A 23901-nucleotide genomic window follows, 5' to 3' on the forward strand; every position below is an offset into this window, starting at 1 on the left:
AAGGAGTTACGGGCTCCTTCGACCCAGACGACCTGCGCCCGACGTATCCTAGTGCCGGTGATATATATTCGGGAACGCGGCGCCGCGACACGCGCCGGCTTGAGAGTCCACTCGAGTTACGCGAGCGGTGTAACTATTGAAAATTATGTGACCGCCTTATCGCGGCAGCTTCGCCTTCACGTTTCGGGGCCGACGTTAAAGTCGTCAGCCTGGCCGAGCCGGGACGCGAGACCCGGCTTCCGACCTTTTGAATTGGCGACGTGCACTTCATCCTAAACATACTGTTCATCGCCGGAGATACCGACTTAAGAGCGCCGAATCTATTATTCCATTATTATACAATACGACTTGCGACCGATTGTCTCTCGGTTAGACCCATTATATCATTCCGACGTTTCCTCTATGCATCCCGATGTGAACGAACGGACTAAATCGAGTCCCCGGTCAATTTATCATGGCGTTTGCACGCGGGAGGGCCAGATAGAAACGAAATGAAATCCCCCCGCCGTCTGGGGGATCGCCGCAGGTCATACGGTCCGCGGAGATTTTGCCCCCTACCGAACGTCGGAACTTCCGAGAGGCAGATTGTAATACCTCTTTCTTTTTTCTTCGAACTGTTGCAGATATCCAGGAGTTTTACGAGCTGACGCTGCTCGACGAGTCGAAATCAGTGCAGCAGAAAACGGCGGAGACGATCCGCATCGCGGATAAATGGGAAGCCAGCGACGGGCCAATCACGCCGACCTTCGCCCAGAACGACGTGAGTACAGTTGTAAGTCTCTTTACATTCTCTTTACGTTCATATGCATGCGCCTCGCGCCCTTTGCGAATTTATCCGAGAGAATGGCACAGGAAGACGCGACGCGATGCATCGGTGCCGCGGCGATAGACAAATCTCTAAGACGCCCGAGAACGTATCCCGCCACCCTTCCGCTCGCTCTCGGCCCCTCCCAACGAAATTGTCGGAATTGAAGCTCCCGACTACGTCGGCGCGACGACAGAAAATTATTCCGAGGGCAATTCCGTCGCGGCGAGTGTTGACCGTACACCTCGCGCAGCGGCGCCGTGGGGTAATTAGCGCTGGTAATTATAATCGACGAGTCGATTGGGCCGCAGGATATCACACAGGCCGGGCCAATCAATCGGCCGGTCCGCCGATTTTAATTGCTAATTGCGGACCGCCCGTCCGCAATCGACATGCGCCGTTGCGACGGCATATCGACACCGATGTCATAATGGCGATCGACGTGTGGCGTTCAGTCGGCGTGACGATTGCGCGCGTACAGACGTTGCATACCGTTCAGGCAATTCCGATTACGCATGCTCTGCTCTTCCGGATTAATTCGATCGTTAGAGTTACGTCGAAACGACCGACGGAAACATTTTCGACGCCGGAGTAAAGAACTGGCACCCGACGGCTTTGAAAATGATTTGAAGAACCGCGCGTTATTTTCTATTCATTTTTCGTTACGTGATTTATAATCTAAAACTATATACCTGCACGAGGGTAGAAGTAACTGTTTCTGACAAAAAATATATTATAAATTTGAATATATAAAATTTAAATGTTGTCAAACTCGTTAATTTTTAATTATTATGATTTATAATTAATATCTGCTTTTTTTTCTCCTCTATTTTCAGTTTTTGCAATTGACAATTATTACATCGTATGTAAATTATAAATTTTAAATTTACTTCCATGAAAGAGGCTGTCACGGTGTACGGCAAAACAAACGCGGCGAAATGTTATTACGTTGTTCGGCCGAGCTTCGATTATTTAATCGACGGTGCTTTTTTAAATAATTTTTCAAAACCAATCAAACGTTAATCAAACATTATATGAATGTAACCAAATGTTGTATTGACGTTGGTGAATTACTTCCGTCGAGTGTGCAGCGATTTTCCGCCGAATTAATTTTTCACCGTGCAAGTAAGAAGTCAGTTCGACTCGAATGATCCGGGCAATCGCTCAATTTTTTTTCGAGCGTATTATCATTTTAAGAAAATTAATAAGCAATCCGCAGCATGATCAATCTTCGGCATAATCTCGTCCGAGCAGCGCTACTATCCGCGCATATAAAAAACACCGATACGACAAGCTGTCGACGGCAGTAATAGAAGCGCAAGGGATGCGTTCGAGGGAGAGTCTCGGTATTTTTATCGTCGTAGATTCCCGTGCATTTTCGGCTTTCTTTGAATTCGCGAAACGTTCACGGGGGGAACGTTTATACAACGCATTCCGGACGTACGTTTCAGCACGAAGGCGGATATCCTATTTTCGCACGCGCGTACAAAAAAAATGTTCCGCGAAATTCCTCGCGTGAGGCGGAACGTGAAAGAGCTCCTCGTGTCTTTCCGCGCGATTCTCGCTGCATAAAGCGACGTTAATCGTCCGAGCTTAACGCCTTTTAGATACTGCGCGAAGGAAGGACGCGCGACGGTCCACAATAGCGGATGCTGTTCTATCGCGTCCTGGGTGGTGTCAAGCGAAATTAAAGGAATACAAACGCGCCGTAAAGAAGCCGTGTTTCCCTCCCGTCAACGTTTTCCAATATTTTAAATAAAAGCATATTCCCCGCGTTTTCTTTACGACGTGCAACTGATGGGGGAGGGAAAGGCGCCGTGGAACAAAGCGAAATATTAATGAGATTTCCCGGGTTTGCACTCGTTTTATAATTGCACTGGCGCGCGCGCACGTTGGGGGCGAAAACGGATTACACCACAGATAACAACGCTTCGTCCTGGGCAAAGTATCGTCCCTCCTCCCGTCCCTCCCCTCGCGCACGTAATAAGCTGCGGAACAGGCGGACTGTCGACACGCGCGCTGCATGTGCATCTATCTACGTCGCGTATGCGCGCGTTCTGATACGTAATACCTGAGCGATCACGTAAACGTTATTACAAATATCGATACCATGGCGGGATTAGTCGCCACACACGGCATTTCCTCGATTTGATCGAGTATGCGCCTCATTTATGGATATTACATCTCATTTATTAATCCAATTAATTTGAAAATGTTTTTAGGTTTTTTTTTTTAATTTGTTTTCCAATAAAAAGATTGTTTTAGTTTAATCTTACGATCGAAATTGACAGTGTTTTAAATCTAGAATTACGTTACTTTTTACAATAATGCTCACGCGGGGGATGGGGATATTTATGTGGCACGAATCAGTGCGAAACGTTGTGGCCACGGGTGAATCAATACATTGAAATTCGTTGCCAGCTCGCGCTACATGTAATTCGCAGAAATTGCCTTGTAATTGAAGTTTAATTATATTATCTAGTATCATAGAATATATCGCCCTGAGTAGCTCGAGTAAAATGAAATATTAAATCAGCCCCAATTATTTTGAATGCAGTATCTTAATAAACCACTCTGTCGCCTGTAATTATTATCGAACGTATAATCTTTTTAGATTTTACTCCTACATTTCTCGATTTATTTGCAAATCGGAATATACACGAAGGGATGCGTAAAACAGCTGCTCTCTATATTCAGTATTACAATATTATTTGAAAAACCAAAAAGAATTATGCATAGCATTTTCATATGCGTATGAACAGTTTTGAAATCAATCGAAATGCGACTTTAACCATGCATTGATGAAAACAATTATTACGCGTGAAACACAAGTGATGTTCTCTCGTTATTTGATTCAAAAATAGTCAGGAGTCAGGTATGCAAATGGAAACGAAAAACGGGAGTTGCGGCTTTATCAACCATTTGATAATTTAATATTTTATTGTTCATATATCGAGCGTTCTATTATTCCGGCGATAATTAAAGCTAACCATCCGGCCAGTTGAAAGTGATTCTCGAAACATCACAAAATATTTCGTCCCAATTGCAATTACTGAATGTACACGCTATTTTTTTTTAGGCATTTAATAACAAACGCGTTTAAAACGTGTCAGATTTTTTATGAAAAATTGAAATATTTAATAAAAGATGCGCAATAATGATTATTAACAAGAAAGTAATACAACAAAAATTTAAAATCTTATTTTACTGCTAATTTCTATTGGACAGATTTTCTTTTCAATTACGATTTCGAAAATTGCAAGAGCGTATCGTCGATTATATTTTAAAAGAGAGAAAATAACTTGCTGTTAACAGCGTCGTTTTCCCGACCGAATTTAACCATAAAAAAAAAATCCGTCGGAAAGGAAAAAGTATTTAATTGCCGACTCTCAAAACCAGAAAACGATAAATCGGCGCAACAATGTCGTGCAACGCGTATCGTCGCGTCGCGCGCTATCGTGTATATGTATGTATATATAACGCGACACTCTCCTGAAACAACAGTTAACAACTTCTAATGGCGCATTAAACGCGGGCCATTACCGTCGCGGAACAACGCTGTTTCGTTGTAGTGGTCGCTTTGCCATTCGCTAGCCGTCAAAACTTCGATACACATTGCTGACCGGTTGCGCGTTCGTTCGGGTTTTACGGGATAGTTTAAATTCAAACAAATAGACGGGGGTTTCGAAATAGTGGCGCTCGGTACTCCTAATTATACGGGAAAACAGAGACATTGCGCGGCAGTGAAACGTAACACGCGTACGAGGTAAATGACTTCGAGCAACATCCGTCCGGAAAACGGAGGCTTCACGTCACGTTGCGAGACCCGGCGAAATTAAACGCGTTCTCGAAAATCATCGGCGAAGTCGCCGGGGGAGATCGGCGTCGGGAAATTGTGTCTTACACGCGCGTCACGTCAATTCGGCTGCGACGTGGAAACGGGGTTCGGGAAGCGTATTTCTTTATCGCCGCTCATTGCCACACCCGCGAATATTCGCGAATCCGGCTCTAAGGAGCGTGCCGGGCGTGGAATATCACCGGCATTGTAAGAGGACGATATTTTCCCTGTTTGTTTTCCATTACTACGCGAGAGGTAGTCGTCGCCCTTCGCCGTCGCCGGAATATGCACCGCTATGATAAGAGCGGGTAACCGCACTCGGTGTAATGGAAAATTCTGCGCCCGCTGTTCCCTGAATATCCCTTCCTTCCACGGTGTCCGCCTTCCCGGTTCTTCCGCGTTGAACGAACACGATTTCCCGCGGGAAACGCTGAAATCGATAAGGACCGCTCGCTTCCGCGCTCCTCTGACCTTTCTTTTTAGCGCGACGCCGGGCGGGGGAGGCCGCGGAGAGATTAAACTGTCGGTGCTCGTCGTGTCGGTCGATTTAAGTATCGGTAAACAATATCGGACAGTAAGTAATTTAATTTCTCGAAGGCCGGGTGCCGAAGGCTGAGTTTTCTGAGAGCGGCAGTTTGCGAACGGTCGTCTCTCCCGCGCCATTAACCCTAAAATCTATCGCGTCAAGTACGCGGCCGCTTCGCTTGTTGTGCTATTCGGTTCCAAGTGCGCTTTCGCGTCTTCACCGTCGCTGCCCTCGTGTTATTAACGTAAGCGGGGTCGAACTATATGATAATACGCATGATAACGAGGGCTCTCAATCCCCGCGAAATCCGCGATAAAATTTACATAGGGGGAAAAAGTTTCCCGGCCCCGTAGAAGTGGTTTCTATTTGAGCTGCGGTTTTCCGAGGTTGCTCGTAGAGTCTGGTTAACAACGCGGGGATTGCTTAGACCTTCGAAGAATGCGGAAACTTTTCTCTGACTTTTGGTACCCCGAGCGCGAAGAATTTTAAGCCGTTTCGCGCACAAAGCCGTTGCCGGACAGACGACGACGGGAGAACAAAGCTTTTTTTTTTTTCGTTTGGCAGACGCGACATTTTACGACGCGCAAACGCCGAGGCATTCGGGACAGATAGGAGAACGTACAGCTTCGCCGGCGGCCAGCATCGCTTCAAACGACGTGCAGTTGCACGGATTTTGCGTCGGCGTGATTATTTTCATCGCGCAGGAAAAGTGTCACCGAGTGAAAAACGGATTACATAATCGTGGGATTACAGTCGTTCTCCTTAAAACGCCGCGCGCTCGATCGCACGTTTTTCTCGCCGGCGACAAAGGAAATTTATAGTCCGAGTCGCCTGTGCAGACCGAAACCCATTTCGTTTCGAGAAAACGCGTCCGCTTCCGACAAATGGAAGAAAAGTCCAAACGAGAGCATTACTCGGACCTTCGATCCGTTTAAAAATGCATGCGTTTGCGGGCGGCGGACTTAATGCATTGCGTGGCGAATGCCGCATTCATTTGCGCAGCCTGGAAAATTCGCCGCCGCACCGCTAAAAGGAAACTGAAAAGAATTCCGCAATCCGTATCGCGTTTCAAGTTTTCAAAAGCCGGGGGACGTCGCGGAAATATATATCGGATAACGATACAAAGTCGCGTCTCGTTTTGCGATTTAAATTTCGCGACGGTAAGCTACTTTACGCAAACTTTTCATCATAAATGGTTCTCGGTGGTGCGCGCCCGGCAATTATTGCGCGCGGCGGAAATTCGTTCGACCGATGAAATAAAATCGCTGGCGCGCGAATAAAAGGAGTTTTACATACACGCTATCTCGAAAAGTAATTTATTTAACGCCGTAACGGCTTTCATATTCGGTTTTATCCGCATCGTGTTTGCTGTTTAATTATTCGCCGAGATATCCCATCGCAAATATGCGGTTTGAAAAGTTACGGCGATTTGTTGTTCCACCGGGTTATTTGTTCCCGCCTGAACAAAAAAAGAACGAACGTCGCGCGGGCGTTTATCACGGCGAAGAGGGGAAAGGAAAAAAAAAAATAAATCGCCGATAGAACAATGCCTCCCCCTCTCAAATATCCCCAATTACGACCGCCGCGCTTATCTGACTTCCGTGTCTCCTCCACCGACCGTCATTCGACTTTATCCTTCCTAACGAGGAGCCCGTTATTTCTTATCATGTCAGACCGAACTGTCGTCCGCGTCCGCATTTCTCTTTCGCTTCTTGTCGACGATGAGATAATAAACCGACAATAATATCAGATCCCAGCGATGCTCGCTGCATTTAATTTCATTTCCGCCTGGGTAATGATACGCGACGAGAAGAATTTTGTACACGGTTTTAATTTCCGCGACTGTGAAACACAGGCTCGAAATTTTCACGCTATCGGCGTTATCGACGAATGAACGGATAAGCGTCGAGGAACGAATTCCTTCCACGGAATCCGGTCGTCCCGTCGCCAGACTATTTAGCGATGGAACCTACGACGGCAGAACTAGACGAAACCGCGGTGACTATTGCGTCTCTCTTCGGAAAGGTTTGGCAAACCACCTCGTTGCCGACGGGACATTCATCACCCGACTATCTCTACGTCTTCCGCCCCCGGGGGCATACACGAGACTGGAAGCTAATATCCGCGGCAGGCACGGCGCAAATATACGCGGTCGGTTGCGTTTACGGCTTTAGGGAGCTGTAAAATATTCGTAAATTACTCCCAGTGAGAGCGACGGTATGCGCGCTCGCTGTTGCCCCGCCATCGGACTCTCATCCAACAAGTATCGTGCCCGACTGCTCTCCAACCTGTTCGTATATCCACGCGCGAATTCATCCAATCTAAACTCTCCCAGCGTGGAGAAACGCTCGGAAGTTACTCAGCACTATACTACTTTTCTTAACTTCGCTCTTGAATATTAATTTTTTCAACAATTTTTCTTTATCAATGTAAGTTAAATTTATTGTAAGCTGGCGGTTATGATTGCGATACAACCCGACGTGTACTTAATTACAACTTTTTTTTTTTTAAGGGACTGCGGGGTGATCCGATTTTTAAAAGGAAATTTAGAGATTTGCGATCGTATAAATTGCGTTTTATGCGTTAAGATTTTATTTATTGGTGCATGTAATTTTATATAAACTAGAATAAATCATGCGCACGCTTCGCGTGCGCTATTTTTCGATTTAATCTCAATTCGAGAGCATTATAATCGAGTAATTTATGATTGACGACATGTTATCGGTTTAATTAACAATAAGAGATCAGATTTCAAACTACGAATAAAAAGTTATGCGACTTACCAATCTGCATGGCAGCGGAGGTGTAGAATTCTGCCGGTGGCTGTAACATAAAAAGAAATATATCAATGTAGACACGTATATTATTTTAAAAAATTAATAAAAAAAAAAATTAAAGTCTTTATTTAATAAAGATTTTATAAAAGAAATTTATGCTCACCTAAGAGTTGCTCCGCCGATGCAGGATGCCTATCCGAGGCCTGCTCCTCCTCTCAGATGGGACGTGACGAGCCATCCTTCCGCGCACAGGAAACTCGCGAACGCGACCGGGTGAAGTTACAATCCCGAAAATTACTTAACAAATTTTTCGACACTCCCGCATTAAAAATAATCGTAAAAAAACGCCCGGTAACTATCGGCAGCCCCGAACGACCGACGAACTGGCTGCAGTTCGTATAATTTCGAATCGGCGTGCGGCACTGAGCGATGCGACGCAGCGGAGTTTCTCTTGACCTGAAACAAAAAAATAAAACAATTATTTAGTAGATATAAAATTTAATTAAATAAAAAAAATTAAAAAACGTTATTAAAAATTCAAAGAAAAAATTGATACATACCCATGGGTTGCTCCGCCGGGGCAGGATACCCTTCCTGGGCCTCCTCCTCCTCTCAGGATGTCTGCGGGATGTCGGGTTGATCCTTCGTCAATGGTTGAATATTATCTGAAACAAAAAAATTGTAGTTAGTATGCTGTTCTGTTTTACTGAGCGCGTATTGTTTATCGTACCGCGCGCGTGTTTGGTGCCGCGTGACCTCGTTGCACATTCCAACGCAAGCACAGGTAATGCGTACCGTTCCCCTTACTCCCCGCGCTCCCCGCGCCTACACCCGTTTTTACGACTAAAATTAAGAAGCGCGACGAACGATCTGGACAAGACTTCGATCGCGAACGGCACAATTCGATGCTCACCGTATCGTCGCCCGACAATTACGCAAAGCTATCACATGGCGGAATAAAGAACGAGATTTCACCTGTAATTAACCAGTCGATTGTCGGTGAATAGACAACGGCGGTGTCCTGTGCCGGACACTGCGGTTCATAGGGCGAGGTACACGATGATAAGACGTGAAAGAATACACGCAGATTCCTCGGCATCTTTGTCTCGAGAACCGCTGATCTGCACGTGGTCGGCGTATCTACTCTATTGCGCGACGGGTCGCGTGGATCGATATCGACTAGGCGATCCACGGAGCGCTGTGATTGGTCGGCGCGCTAGGGTCCCTCATCACCCCCCCCACCCACCTCCCCCCGTATAGTCGCCTAGTGCTTTTTAGCCCGAATATGATCTCTGGTGGTTGCGGGGAGGGCGCGGAAAAAATATCAATGCAACCATTATAACCAAAAGAGTTTTAACTAACTCAGAGCGTCTCACGGATTTTTTTAAATAGGACTTTCGGATGTCATTTGCGCACAGCGATATCCGGAAAAACGATTTTGTCAATCAGCGATATCGCGCTCTCTCATGCGTTCGACGTGCTTCGATCGCGCAGTACGTCGTGCCATCAGTTTCGCTGCCAAACTGAATCGAGCAATGGGTTAAGCCCTCGTAGTACGTGGATAAAGCTCCCAGGCGCTCCGTACCTTCCACTATCCATGATAAAGCGAAATCCATTTGACTTACAGCTTATCGACTTGCTGGAGGGAAGGCGGATTTGTGAGTAATTTTGCGTGACGACGCACGCATGGTTACTTTGAAAAATCCTGAGAGAGAGAGAGAGACGGGGGAAAGGGAGAGAGAGAGAATTTTCCTCGAGCTTTGCGACGAAAGAAGCATTTTTAAGGCACGCTGCATGCGCACACATTTACACGCGATACGATACGACGTGTCCCGGAAATATTTTTCTTCCCGCGGAAGAGTGAACGTTACCTTGTAAAATTCCTACTCTCGTGTAAATTTCTTTTCAAAAAAAGTAGAATACATTTAATTTTCTCGACTCATTCGCACATGAGAAATTGCCTGTCGCATTGTGTAGTCTCAAAAGGCGGTATACGCCATATGTTGTACAGTAATTTTCTTTTCGCTATAATTATTTTATTAATTTTTTTTTTTATTAGACAAAACCGTGATTAATTTTTTTAATAATTGAACATTTTTCTTTATATTAAAATTAACGGCCTTTATTGTTAATTGGATTTCGATGTTTGTATCTAGCGTCTCGCAGATCTTTTACTTAACATTAAATTTCCCGACCACAATAGCAACCGAAGTTGGTCCAGACGACGCGACACGAGTTACGAGATCTCGTTACAGCCCCACGAAATGTATGGGCGACACTCGGAACACCCACTTACGAAGGGTTCTTGAGGCATTCTCTGTCCACGGTCACAATTCACCGTGTCCAGCTAGCTTGTTCTCTACTTGTTTTGCAACGCATCCAGTTTTCCTCACTGTGACTTTTTCGTATTACATACATCTAGATATATCTGTCAACTTTACCCTCCCGTTATGTATTTCAAGAAATTACGTTCAACGTTATTTTATCGCTGATAAAATGTAAGCCTCAAAAAAAGTCTTAGAATAAAAATCTTACATTAATTTGTTCCTAATACAATTATTGACCGATCGATTTATAAATTGCTATAAAAATGTTATAATAATTTTGCCAAGAAGTTACTCTTACATTCACGTTTATATTCTATATTGGTTTCATCGCAAGGTATTTCAGAAAATTATTCTAACATTTTGATATGCAATTATTACGCCGGACAGAGGTCTTTTTTTTTCATATTTGATACGAACTTTGTATCCGTCTGACGAAAGTTTGCCGCGCTCGAAGCATATGTGACGACATAGTATTGACCGACGAGAACTCATTGCATAAATTTCAGCGAGCGGGACAGTACCACCTTCGTCGTCGGCGTTAGGTGGTAGGCGAAAGAGCGTCGGTGGTGGCTCGCCAATTAATCACCTTCTGACAAATTGCCGAACCGGTTGTTTTGCTCGTAACATCGGAAGCGACGGCCGGTCCGTGCCGTGTTCTTGCCGGCCGTCTCCTTCCTTCGCGACCTACCGGCACCACCACCTCCGTGTGGATTACGCAAGAAGGATCCCGCGGGATCTACGAAGGCGGCGGAAGCGCAGAAACCGAGGAAACGGGGGATTACAGTGTTTATTAGAGGCTCTCGTCGACAGAGTTAATGGAACCCTAGCCCATTTCCATTTTCGTTGCCGGAAGGATATCGTGCTCGTTTTCTACTCAAACCAGGAGTTAATATCGAGTGGTTGCAATGAGGGGTTGTATCGCGTAATGTTAAATAAAAAAAAAAAATTTTAATCGTAATTATAATAACCGAGACAAGTATTTTGGACCTGTCTGCTTTTAAATCTTGATATTCGTTATATTTTCGCGCACGAAGGAACACCGTTACGAAGAATGAAGTGCGATTTTCGTCGCGGTCTACTGCGGAAAAACGCGAAGAGATTTCAGCAGAAATATACGGCGAATTTCTCGGCGCGCGTTTACGATCGAACTTTCCTCATTTCGCGCGAGCCGAAGGCTTCACGTGTCGGAGTCGATATTACACCGGGCAGATGTACAGGAAAATTAATGAAGTACGACTGACAACGGCGGGCTTGCACTTAGAAACGCAGATCGGGGGCGAGGGGAAACCGATGACGAGCGAAATTTAATAACGGCAGGCAAAAATTTAGCGCGCGTTCGGAGGAAAAATTACGCCCGCGTTGTAAAAGAGATGCACGTTTCGCTGCAATGAAGTCACTTCCGCATAATAGACGGCGGTTCGTTCTGGCGTGATGCTGAACGTGGCGTGCGTGCGTTGACGTTTCGCAACGTTGAAGGAAACCGGTGAAAAAAATATAACGCTGCGCGCCGTCTTGCGAATTAATTTTTAATGCACTAGCCCGGCGCATATATTACACGCGACATTTTACTTAAAACGCGCCGCGCATATTTCTCCGAGTTATTATAATTATCGCATCTGACCATTCCCGTCTTTTAAAGAAATTTCCGCGAGACGCGTATCTCGTTAACGACTCGTCGGCAGCTTCTTTTTTCCGTCACCCCGGTGAAATTTACGATTGTCTTGTAAGACGCATTTAACCGACACGACGACGCTAACGATAATTGTCCGAGGCGTAGAAAAATATGGCAGTTTATCACAACAGGGGAAGTGCAGTTGGACGACGAAAAAGCGCTTCACATAAAATGTACACTCGCCCGTCGTCGGAAAATGTCCCATCGCACTTTACCGCCGGAAAACGTCGCGAAATGCTGCTATCTGGCTCGTTGCCATTTTCACGCGCAGAATAAACAGTCGTGTATGAATAACGCACCGTGTGAAGCGCTAAGAAAAGTTGAGGATAAATAAGTATAATTCCGCGCGACGGGAGCATGGAAATTACCTGACGGAATCGTTAAGAGTTCATAAATAAGCGAAGCACTCGGAAACGCCACGTCAGGATGTTTTTCGCACGTTCAATAAAAAATGAAAAAAAATAGATAAAATAAAATTTTTTTTTTTTTTTTTTAATAAAAAAAGAAATGGGAACATCTGAACAAGTAGATATCCCCGCGATATATTACGTCGCGCGCGCCGACGTGGACGCGAAAAAAGCTCGTAACTCTTCGGGATATCGCGCAACAAATCGCCGTTTTTGCCGACCGCCGTTTTGGCATCGATTAACTACTCGAGAGCCCGACTTGTCGGATGGTAGGAATCTCGCTCTCCTTTCCCCCGCGTCTCCGCGGACTTTAACTTATAGCGGAATGGACGGACGTTATTCGCGCACGGTTGCGAAGTGTCTGAAAGACGTGTCTGCAATAAAGTGAGTCCGACGAGCGGCGGAAATTGAGCGTATGCCGTTCGCGAAGCGTTCCCGGCTGCCGCATCTCCGCGCGCGGCAGACAACACGTAGGCCATCGTTCTCGCCTCTCGCGTAATTCCCATCCTAGCGTAGTATCGCCTTCGACGGCGAGACGAGGGGTAGCGGTGGCACGGTTGCCTTCGCAGCCGCCGCATCACCCATACACGAAACAACGCCGTTCTCATCCCGCTTGATGGATGTGGCGTGCATCGCCTGCCTGGTCGTGGCTGGCTGCTTCCGGAAGCAGAGAGAGCGCCACTCCGTCTCTTTTCGCCTACCTCTCTCCCCCCGTATCTCTCTCTTTTCTCCTACCCGCGGCGAGGCGCGTGAGAAATCGAGGCGAATGAAATTTCACGGTGGCCGGAATGAGCTCTGACTTCCGCCTCGCTCCGTAATTATCCGTTTTCGAGGAGGAAATTACTGTCCGACAGTTTTCGGCTACTTCCCTCTTCCCCCACGTCGTCTCGTCTTTCGCGAGAAAGAATTTGCGGCGTCCGGCTGGATTGATCCCCCTCCCTTCCCCCCCGGGGATTAATTGCCTCGATCCGACGAGATTTCGACCGTCGAATTGCCGCGTGTTTGCGATCAACAACAGCGATTCGTGCTCGGCATGAAACGCACGTTTGTTTAAATATGTCGGAAATTTCGCGAGCATTTATGTAGACATGAGGTCGAATAAAAGAGATAAAAGATTAATGGTACATTTATGCAAATAAAATCAGGTTTTTCTATCTTCTCTCGGTTTTTTTTTTTCCCTTTTTCTTTTTTCCTCCCCCTTTCAACGAGATATCCGCGCGGTGATTTGCGATGCCGATTGCTCAGCTCGCCGCAAGAAAACTTATTATTAATCAAAGTTAATTAATGGCATCGCATTCGTCCGTTCGCGCGCTCGTATTGAACACCCTCGCGAGAGATAATAACGCCATCAAGCTCGATGTGCACGCGGCCAAAGTTGCGCAACGACGCGCGCCGTGTTAAATGACGCGAAAAATTGCGAGACCGCGTCGAGGAGGATTATATTCCTCGCGCCGACGCCCGATAATCTGAGATAAAGCGGAGGAGGGAAAGTCGCCGGGCGATCGCCGGCACAAATAATTCGTGATTGACGACGTTCCCGCGTATCGGTGTCCCGAATGAATTATGCATTCGGAGACGCACGTCATTGTTTACTGGTCATTGGTAACGATCGGAGAGTTAGAGATTGCAACACTCTCCCTGTTTGCCTCGGGTGCTTATAATTATTACACGGCGTTCTATCAATACTAGTTATTGCCGCGGGTCGAAGGGGAAAGCGGACGTTGTGTACGTGTATACGCGCCGTGCACTCCCGCGGCTTTCGGCATACGTACAAACGGTCGAATAGAATTTGGGGATTCGGCAGCGTTCCGCTTCTGTGCCAATATTGACGCGCGCCGTTCGGGGATGCGATTGCACTCGCCCTACATGCATCCTCCACGGTTTCTCTTCGGACACGAATCCGTGGAATTGAATTTTGGCGAAATAATTATCGAACGCTGCGCAACGATAAGCGATCCGGCGGTAATGCCGACGGAGATTTTTTTTTTTTTTGCCGCCGAACGGTTAAACGGATAAATAATTGCGAGCGCCGTCGAGAGGAAAGATACGAGAAAAGAAATAGGTCTATAAATGTTTTGCGTGCAACGGGGCTTATTATAATTCTTGGCTGTTTGCGCGGATTTTCTCCTTTTATGTGCAAATACTGTGCCCTAAGTTATACACGCTCTTGCGTCATTATTGCGAACCTCTTGGACGGAAGTGTTCTCAGGCGAGCTCACGTGAAGATCACTGTCAGTCGTATAAACTCTTTGCCTTTGCGCTTTACACACGACGGCGCATTTTCTCGTTCTGAGCGCCGCCTGTGCTATGGTCCCTTTGAAAGCACTCGAGGAGGGTTACGACCGCGGCGCGGAAAGCTGCAGGGGACATAAAGAAAAGACGGCATCCGCCCTTACCCGTGCGCGGCCCCATTTCTCACGTCGCGCGGCGACAACGGCGGACGGGCCTCCCTATTGTCGTAGACGGACGTTTTCGAATTTTCTTGCACGCGCGAAATTACGAATACATCCACGTGCTTGGGAAAGTACGACGGCATTCACGGCAGGCCGAACCGTTTGTCACAACCGAGTCGAGATGCCGCCATTCGACTGCGCCGTTTGCCCCACCGGTGTGTGCATGCATCGGATAAATTCGGAAGTATTTACATTCACGCCAGTCGCGGACTGCACGTTCGTAGGAACGCGAACGTTTCCATCTTTGCCGTACCGTTGGAGTGATACCGACGCATACTATAAGGTGTCTACCTACTTTTCAGATCGTCTACATTCCCTCATCGTTCACTTATATTTCTTAATTCTTCGACTATTCGCTCGATCTTAGTTTCCGAAACTTTTCCTTAGCGCGCATGCAAAGTGTAATTATTTATCAGAGCCGAAAAGTCCGTGCGAACTAATTGCGCGCTTTATAATAGAGAATTTCGCCACGCCTGAATTCAAGATACTTTATCCTTTCTGCAGCGACAAAAATATCGATTTCGCTGCCTGTAGACTTCGGGGCAGGAATTCACGGTATCCATTTTACAGGACGAAAGCAAATGCGTTTTATTCGAGCTATTTGAACACGCGAGTGCGAAAAGAAGGGAAGGAGAATACGGAAGCGCACCCGCATTATTCTATTTTGGAAGACGACACGAAAAGAGAGCAGTATTTATCTTCCAGTTCGCTCCCGCGAAGCTTTTATTCGGAGATCAGATCGAACAAACATTCGCCGGAAGCAGACTCGAGAGGAGATTCTGGAGGATAGCTCCCGACCGGTGGGAGGGGGACGGAGTGGGAGGGAGCGGCATATCTTAAATCAACTGGATCGTGAGGTAGAAAGCCGGTTAGCTGATCCTCATCGCCGTTTTCCGTCGTCGCGCCGCCTCCGTTGATTTCGAATCTATATAAATCGACTTTTAGATTACACGTTTTCCAAAAATCGGAACCGGCCGGCATTCTCGTTACGTCTCTCGACGAAAGTACGCGGATTTATTCCGCGTGTGACAAATACTCTTTTTGATTTGGAAATAAGTACGGGCACCGCACGTAACCAGATCGTACGTTCGGTAAATTCGGAGAACGGATCTACATTTGATCGTATTTGACTTGCCATATCGATCGGGAATACCGTTTGTCAAAATTATCCAATGTAAGAGCGAGAGAGTCGAGAAGATAGAAGTACGAACTGTGAACGATTACAGAATGCGTACAAAATTTCGCGCGATATATTTTATGTGTCGACGTATGCGCGACATGTTATTTGATTATCAATTAATTCGTTACTCGATTAAATACGGCAGTTCACTTTCTTGCTATTCAAGACGAATTGTGGATCGCAACCTTAGGCTCTCTTTGCAGCAAAGAGAACACGGGGAAAAGAAGGGAAACATAGAAACTTTCCGTCTCTCCGGAGATTCGGAGGGATAGTAGCAGTGGGAAATTGTTTTTACGATAAAGTTTGCTTTAGTGGAAATCGGTCTTCGCCCTCTTTCTTTGTCTTTTTCTCCCCTTTACGAAACCCTGAATGAACATACGTTTTGTGGGTTTCGGTTTGTATTTCGCGACTTTTTTTTTTTTTTGCTCGCTGCTTTGCGAAGCCCTACGTTTAGTAATTTTTCTAGCTAGTGAGATTATTATCATTTATACCTCTATTATTTTTTTAACACAAATTTGAATATTTTTTCTTGTTTTTTTTTAATCTTTTTTTTTCCTTAAATTGAAACATTTTCTGTCTCTACTCTGCTACGAACAAATTAAGATGTGCATACATCTTTTATGTTTGGTTTTGCGATTGCCACTGTTATTTTTTAAAAGAGGTCAGAAAAATAATGTACTTTTCTCCACCAAGTTAAAGAAAAATAAACGACAAAAATTAAAGTAAGCTTTTATCGAGAAGTTGATATAAATCTGTTGTTTCTACTTAATTTATACCATGTATTTATGAGTTTAGCGCTAAAAAAGACAGTGTAGATTATCCTAAAATGCTTAAAAAATTCCTCTTCCTTTCCCCTTTTTTTTTCTTTGCCTCTTTCTTTTCTTCATTTTTTTAGCTCTCTCTCTCTCCCTCTCTTTCATTTCCCTTCTTTACCCCTTCTTTTTCCTTTTCTTTTCTATTTCGCAAGCAACCTAGCTTCTTAGATCTTTTGCCTCTTACACTCTCTTTATTTCCCGTTAAGCTCCATCTTGGGGATTCATTAAACCGTGAGCAACCTCCGTTCATTACTCGAATCTCCTCCTTCGTCTTTCTCTTTCTTTCTCTTTCTTTTCTCTTTCCTTTCTTTTTTTTTCTACATGTCCTATCACTGCCCCTTCGCGTTGTTTTTACTCACGAAATTCTTTTTTCTCTTATTTTTACCGTCGTCTTTTTCCACGTTTGCCAGCGGACTGAACACAAAAGAAAACCATATTTCAGTCCTTTTCTCTCTCTTTCTCTCTCTCTCTCTCTCTCTTCCTCTTCGATTCAAAGCGAACAGAATCCGTTTTATTCAGTTTACGAGATAGAAATAAAAAAAAAAGAGAAACACCTAGCGCAAGGAAGACAGTGAATAAAATTAAGATACGGACGCAAACGTGACCCGTTATTATCTTTTTTGCGAAGGATGAAAATTTATCAGTATTATTTCGATTATTCCTGATCGACGCTTCAACGTGTAGTCGTGTGTTAAAATTAATTTCTATAACTCTCCGCGTTGCCTCTTCGCGAAATTTTTGCCCACTCCGAACGGGTTGTCAAAAGTTATAACGAAAATGCTCGTAAATACCGGTAGCTTAGTGAAAATCCCTTTGTACTAGAATGCCAGGCTTTAATTTTCATTTCTCCCTTTTCTATCCACGCTAATCGTTTAAATTTTTATTTTCGATGCAATAGCCGGTACTGTAAAACTGCCGTTGGAAGATAACCGGCGAGAGACGGAATGGCATTGTTTAATATCGCCTCATTGCGTGAAACCCGACGCAATTGAAAATTAATTCTGTCCAAACGAACCTACAAATTAATTTAAATAGCCGCATTTGTTTGTTGCAACATGTTCTTTATACGTTGAGAAAATCTCGTAAATTATGTTACGCAATAACACCGGACAATCAATAATTTTCTTACAACAATAGAATGATGACATAATTAAGTTCATTTACGTTATTTATACGGCCGATTTTGAATCGGAACCAACTAATTAATGAATTATTTAAATTTGCGGCTTTGCAGGTATATCGTTTCGAATAAAAGAAAAAGAGTGAATTTATGGTGTATCCCGAGGAATATCACTTTAATGGAAATACAACTTATCACAATTTAATAATTTGGATTAAACTCGGTCTGCTCATACATTTTAAATGGAATATTAATTAAATATGAATTTTCGTTAAGTACATGTGTATCTTGAATTAAATATCTATTGCAGCCAAGCAATTTTTATTCTACTACCCTGTCAAATTCTAATTGAACGCCTGTTTAATTTAACTAAATTTGTATTAAACCTACAAAAGTATTTGTCTGTAGAAAATTAACGTATGGAATGCTTATCAGCCTACCGCTTATATGCCTTTTCGCGGAGGAAACTCTACTTCGACTAAGGAGTGGTACAATCACCCGAGCTTAACTCTGCTTACACCCGCGTTAAAAATTTTTTCCGTTTAGTGGCTTTTTGATGATGATTGCCCCGGGGTTCATCGCCGAATGTGATCGAATTAAACTTTTACTCTGACGAACCAGCAAGATTTTCCGCTCTATTAAGCCGATCCAGCCTGGAAACTTTACCTCTCCCGGGGGAAAGAGCGGTTAACCCCACGTCGCGTTCCTCGTGAAAGTTCCATTTCTCGAAACGTGCCCATCTCGACGTGGGTTATTGCCCGAGTTCGAAACCGTCGCGATTTTCCCATCGCCCGGGTACTTCGGCTAGCCATTTTAAAGCATCGGGCACGGAACGTCAAAACTTCCGCGTCGAATTCTGATAAATAAGTAGACCGGGATCAAAATACCCTTCCGCAAATTGTCCGTCAAAACTCTTATACAAAAAGAGTTCGGCAAACCCGGGATCTTTTGCGAGAGAAGCGAGCTAAGCGAAAAATTACAGTATACATAGCTTTGCCCGGTCGGTTTCAACGGATTTGTTAAATAAAAGTTTTTTGCAGCGTTAACTACCGCGCAGAATAAACTCAAACATATTTTTTTTTTTTTTTTTTTTTTCCTTTCTTTCGGAATGGAAAATTTTTAGTGTATTAGTTCACCGAGCTGCGAGCGATATCGCAAACGCCACGAGTTTCGCACGATCGATTACCCGGAGCTCAACCCAGATTCAATTAATGTGATTATTAAACAAATCAGACTATACACCTATCGCATGTCACGAGTAAACAGCACGTAAGCGTTGCAGCGCACCTGTCCGCTCGTTCTCGCGCGTGTTAAAAACGCGGGGGTGCAAAATAAATAACGTCCGACACGCTGTTTACACATTATGGATAATACGGCGCGCCATCGCGCATCCCATGTCGAACGCAATGGCCGCGTAAATTGTTTATTGACGCGGCCTCTCGTAAATTTATTGCACGATGTGAAAAACACCGAAGCGCGAAAATACGCGCGGCGGGCGCAATTTGATTTGCGACGTCCATAATTTGGGATATCGCTTGTCGGTTTGTCCCGGCAAATCCCGCATTCGCCGACAACCATACACACCGCTATCACACCGCCGTAAATTAGTCGCGACGATCCCCGGCGTAATTTCGCCTATCGACAGGCCGGCGCTTGTGATGCATTAGCGCTGACGACGTAAGACGTTAAATCCGTCAGCGACGCGTTTAACGCTGACACGGTCTGCTTGCGACTTGTCGCAACGCGAAGTGGCGCAAGCCGGCGCATTCGCCGCATAGTTGATTTTGGTTCAATTTAATTGGCTTTTAATTTCAGCAGTCTATTTTTCGCTTAATCACGCCCGATACTTATCGCACCGGTTTCTTTACAAGAAATATTATTAATGTTAAATTAAATAAAAAAAGATCCGAATATGATAATGAAATATAAGTGACGCTCGTACTATTTTGCCCAGCTAATCGTGGTTATGCGCTCTGCGTGATAATGCAATTTAATGGTGGAAAATGACGCACGGACGGCACGTAACTTTTGATTACGCGATAATTGACGTACGGCACCCGGCGTGCGCATCATCGCACGCAGCGAGGCGTACTCCGTTCGCTTGTTAAGTGAAAGATTCATGGATCGATAATGACTTCCGAGCAGGTTAACGTAACGCCCGGTAGCGTTTTCCGAGCGAGTTGAATAATCAACGGGAGGGAAACGATGTCGATCGTCGACGCCGAATGGAATCAGCCGGCGAGTTAAACGAGCAAATTGCGCTTGTCGCGGATATCGAGCATACTCGCCGTTATTCGGATGCTGCTGGAAAACGGGAGACAGCCTGGGAGAACTTCGTTCAGCCCGGGTATATCTGATGTGGGACGCGACATTTTACGCAGACAACTACACGCGCTAAACGAGATTGTTTCTCCTTCGCTTCGTCGAAATTATCGCTACCCGGCAACAAACTACGATGTAATTGCGAATCGTTACGGCGACAGCGGTAATAAATATTTAACGCGTGTTCCGAGAGTAGTTGCCCGATTTTGACGATAATAACGTTCATATTTATGTTGCAATTATTATAAATAAATTTTTTTTTTTTCTGCATAATTCACTTAGCAATGCGGAAAAATATATAGCTTCAGATGCACGGTTATGCGATTTACGAGAAGACGCCTCGCGCTCGACGAACTCTGTTGAAAGGCTAAATTAGAACTAACTTCGAGACCATACAATATTATCTCCGGTTGAATTTCAATCTGATTAGCCGCTCCCTAAGTTAGCCAGTTCGTGCGGAATAGTTTAACAATGACACGCGTTACACCGCTACCGCATTAGTCCCGTAAAGACATTACACCAAGTTCACCGTCCGTTTGGGAAACTTTAGTCGATAGCTAACTCGGAACGCGAAATGATCGTCACTTGGACAGATTTCGAGCATTAAAGCATTAGGATTCAGATAACACGGCGTAATAAGAAACAAACTATTTGCGACAATTTTCAAATTTTGCGACAAGTATTCAATTTAACATGAGTATACATTATTTTATTTTATTTAATTTTATTTTTTTTTTTTTTTTATTAATTATAAAATGCTGAGTTATATTTTTTATCTGCACTATTATTTTTTTTTTTTTTTTTAATGTAAAATTGCGATTACTAAATCAAAAGAGGAGAACAAATGATAAGAGAGAGACAGAGAGAGAAATTTCTTCGGCGGAATGGTGGAAACGTCAATAGCTTCCTTACTGTATGCGGGAGTGTAGTTTCACGACGATGTTTTACACCGACTACCCTCGAGCGTATCTCGAGGACTTCTTCCCGGATGGGTACACGCATCTACTCGAAGTATTCGACTGCGACGGGAGAAACTTCGATAGTGCCTCTCTCCCCTGTTTAGCAACTCCCGTGACAAAAGAAATCACCCTTCGAAATTCAAGCGTTTAGCTCGAGGTGATGAAAGTTTCTCAAGCTAGTTGCTCGCGCTGGAATTTGCCTCGTTGCGCGGGATGATTTATGGCTGTGCGTGATACGGCTGGCAGTAATAATGGTATCGTACATCTCTTTAGGCATGGTTAACTTCGGCAGAATGATACGAAATCCCTCCCCCCTCCCCCTTCTGCGAAAACTAATCCCTAAGAATCTAATTTAATTCGCAACCGCGGCTTAATTAAACTTCGCATTACACGATTTATTGACCGTCTTCCCTTTAAGAAACTGGCGAGATTAACGTCTGACTTCAAGAAATGGCGCAAGTGGATCGTTAGACGTAACGTAGGACGAGATGTCGCGTTAATGATAATCCACGATGTTGGTTTAACGCATAAAGGAGGATAACGTCAAGGAAGGCGAGAGGATCGTATCAAGTCCTTATAAAGGTGTGACACGTTCGTGTAGCTGTAGCAGCATAACGAGACGTCACCCTTATCGTGGATCAAAAGCAAGACTATATCGCGTTTAGTTACCTGCTGATTGATGACCCGACGAGAGGGCGTATCCTAAGCAAAACGCGCGCAGACGACCACTATGCGTTTAAGCCGTTTGAAACCGCGGACTGACGACCCGACTGAACTAATTACCCACTACGGTACACCCTAATCCACCTTGTATCCACAGATCGATAACCACCAGCTGAAGGGCCTACACTTCGAACATAAACTTTGAGCACCGCCGCTCTCTCTCCCCCTCTCGTTACGTTGACGCTTGTTTGGCCAAGTTATTTGCAAAATTGCTTCAAGATTCGCTCTTCAGCGCGGAAACATCTTTACGCGGAGTGTTTTATAACGTAATGTAAAAGAATAGAATTATCGACGTTTATTTTTACGATATCTTTTAACAAATTGCTCAAGATAATTTACGACTCTTCGTAAATTATTTCACGTCTCTCACGCGAGTGATTTCTGGCAGTGTAGCCGTAACTTTTGATAGAACGCCGCTTTATCATTTTACGCAATTTGAAGGGCTGACTTAATCTTGCGTTTAAATATCCAGAACTCGTGAGTGAAGGGGGTTATTTGCGCACGGTATACAAGTTTTGTCAGAATGTACTCTCCCTCAATAACCACGAAATTCAGGAACAACATTTGCGTTCGGTGACCAAACATGACGGAAAAAACAATGGTGACATCGTATGCAAAGTGATCGCTGAATAAAAGATATGTATGTTTCGAATTCGAGCAAAATCTACGCGATGGATGGACGCAATATCGCAATATCGCTTGCACGCAAACCGAAGGCAGGATGCGAGAAATTATTTACGTCATCGTAATTAATGGGTCTTCCCAAACTGAGCCGGATCTAGTTCTCTAATTGTAATGCGCGAAATTTAAGCCTCCCGCGAAATTAATTCTATTGATTTCAAATTTTGCTGCCGCTATTTATTTTAATTACGGTTCACCGCTACATAATTAGAAAGAAAATTGGTAATCGAAATACGTTGCCTTACGTTAACAATTTGCAATATGCGACATTTTTTTCTTTCAATCTCGAAAAGCTATTAGAGATTTTTTTTTTTTTTAATCATGCATAAAAAATCGGAGATGTTTTATCGAGTGCTCGATAAAATGCATTCTTTCAAAATTTATTTAAAGACCTATTTCTTAAATATATATGTATTTGAATAATGTACAAGACTCGTATTATTCTGGGACTTCATTGTCTTGTTTCATTATAATTCGCGCGCATGCTAACGGCTGAATCTTGGGAGTCGTCCTGAACTCTCATGCATAACTACGCTGCAGTTCAGTAGGTTTCTACGAGAACTTCCAAGGGATTTGTTCCGCTTTGAAGTCCGCGCCAATGCTAACCGCCGTTCCGAACTGCGAACATGCCAGCATAGCTGGCCAATCTCGTTATCCGACGTCCGGTGGACTTGGGCCACACAATTTCTACAGAATTCCGTGATTGAAACCGCTTTTGCTTTGATTGTCGTGTGACGGGGGGGGGGGGACCGCGATTCGATAAGACTTTCAGGGAATACGACAAATCTCAATCACCGAATTAATCGAACGCAGTTTATTTTTCTACTTTATTGAAATCGATTAAAATTTTTTTTTTTACTCGTCTAAAAAAGTTTTTCGCACGAATCACGCTACCGAGTACCGATATGAAAAATATAATAAAATAAATCAATGGTAACTTACAGCAAATACCTGTCAATTTATTCATATGTATACCGATATCGATTATATTAAACATATCACACTCCGTGTTTATTTTTTTTTTTCTTTTTTTTTTCCTTTTAACATTTTATACTATTTTACTAGAATGTATGGTATTTTTAACTGTTTGCGAATGCTGCGAACATTTTGACAAAATATTTTCAGTGGCATTCGTCATTCCAGTCGTGCGTTTAATAACCATTTTCCGCTCCGCGGGAGTAATGAATTCATGGTCGGTGATAAAGCGACTCCTCGACTTGGTCGAAACTCACGGAGCAAAACGCCGCGCTTAATATCGAGCTGTCGCGACGGCCGCGTTACGTTTCGCGCGTGGCG

At 44.4% G+C, this 23901-nt stretch overlaps 1 protein-coding gene across 11 annotated transcripts in view; it reads left to right on the plus strand.

Moving 5' to 3' along the window:
* Positions 1 to 23901, plus strand: part of Dlg1 (discs large 1) — a 298681-nt gene that overhangs the window by 98822 nt on the left and 175958 nt on the right. For 9 of the 11 annotated variants that reach the window (XM_070654229.1, XM_070654254.1, XM_070654221.1 and 6 more), the window contains one exon: positions 624 to 772. In XM_070654229.1, the coding sequence (XP_070510330.1) occupies positions 624 to 772 (149 nt within the window). The remainder of the gene's footprint in view (positions 1 to 623; positions 773 to 23901) is intronic. The other 2 variants (XM_070654203.1, XM_070654237.1) reach the window with 1 other exon arrangement.

This window comes from Cardiocondyla obscurior, linkage group LG01, assembly GCF_019399895.1.
Source record: "Cardiocondyla obscurior isolate alpha-2009 linkage group LG01, Cobs3.1, whole genome shotgun sequence".
In the NCBI taxonomy this organism is placed as follows: Eukaryota; Metazoa; Arthropoda; class Insecta; order Hymenoptera; family Formicidae; genus Cardiocondyla; species Cardiocondyla obscurior.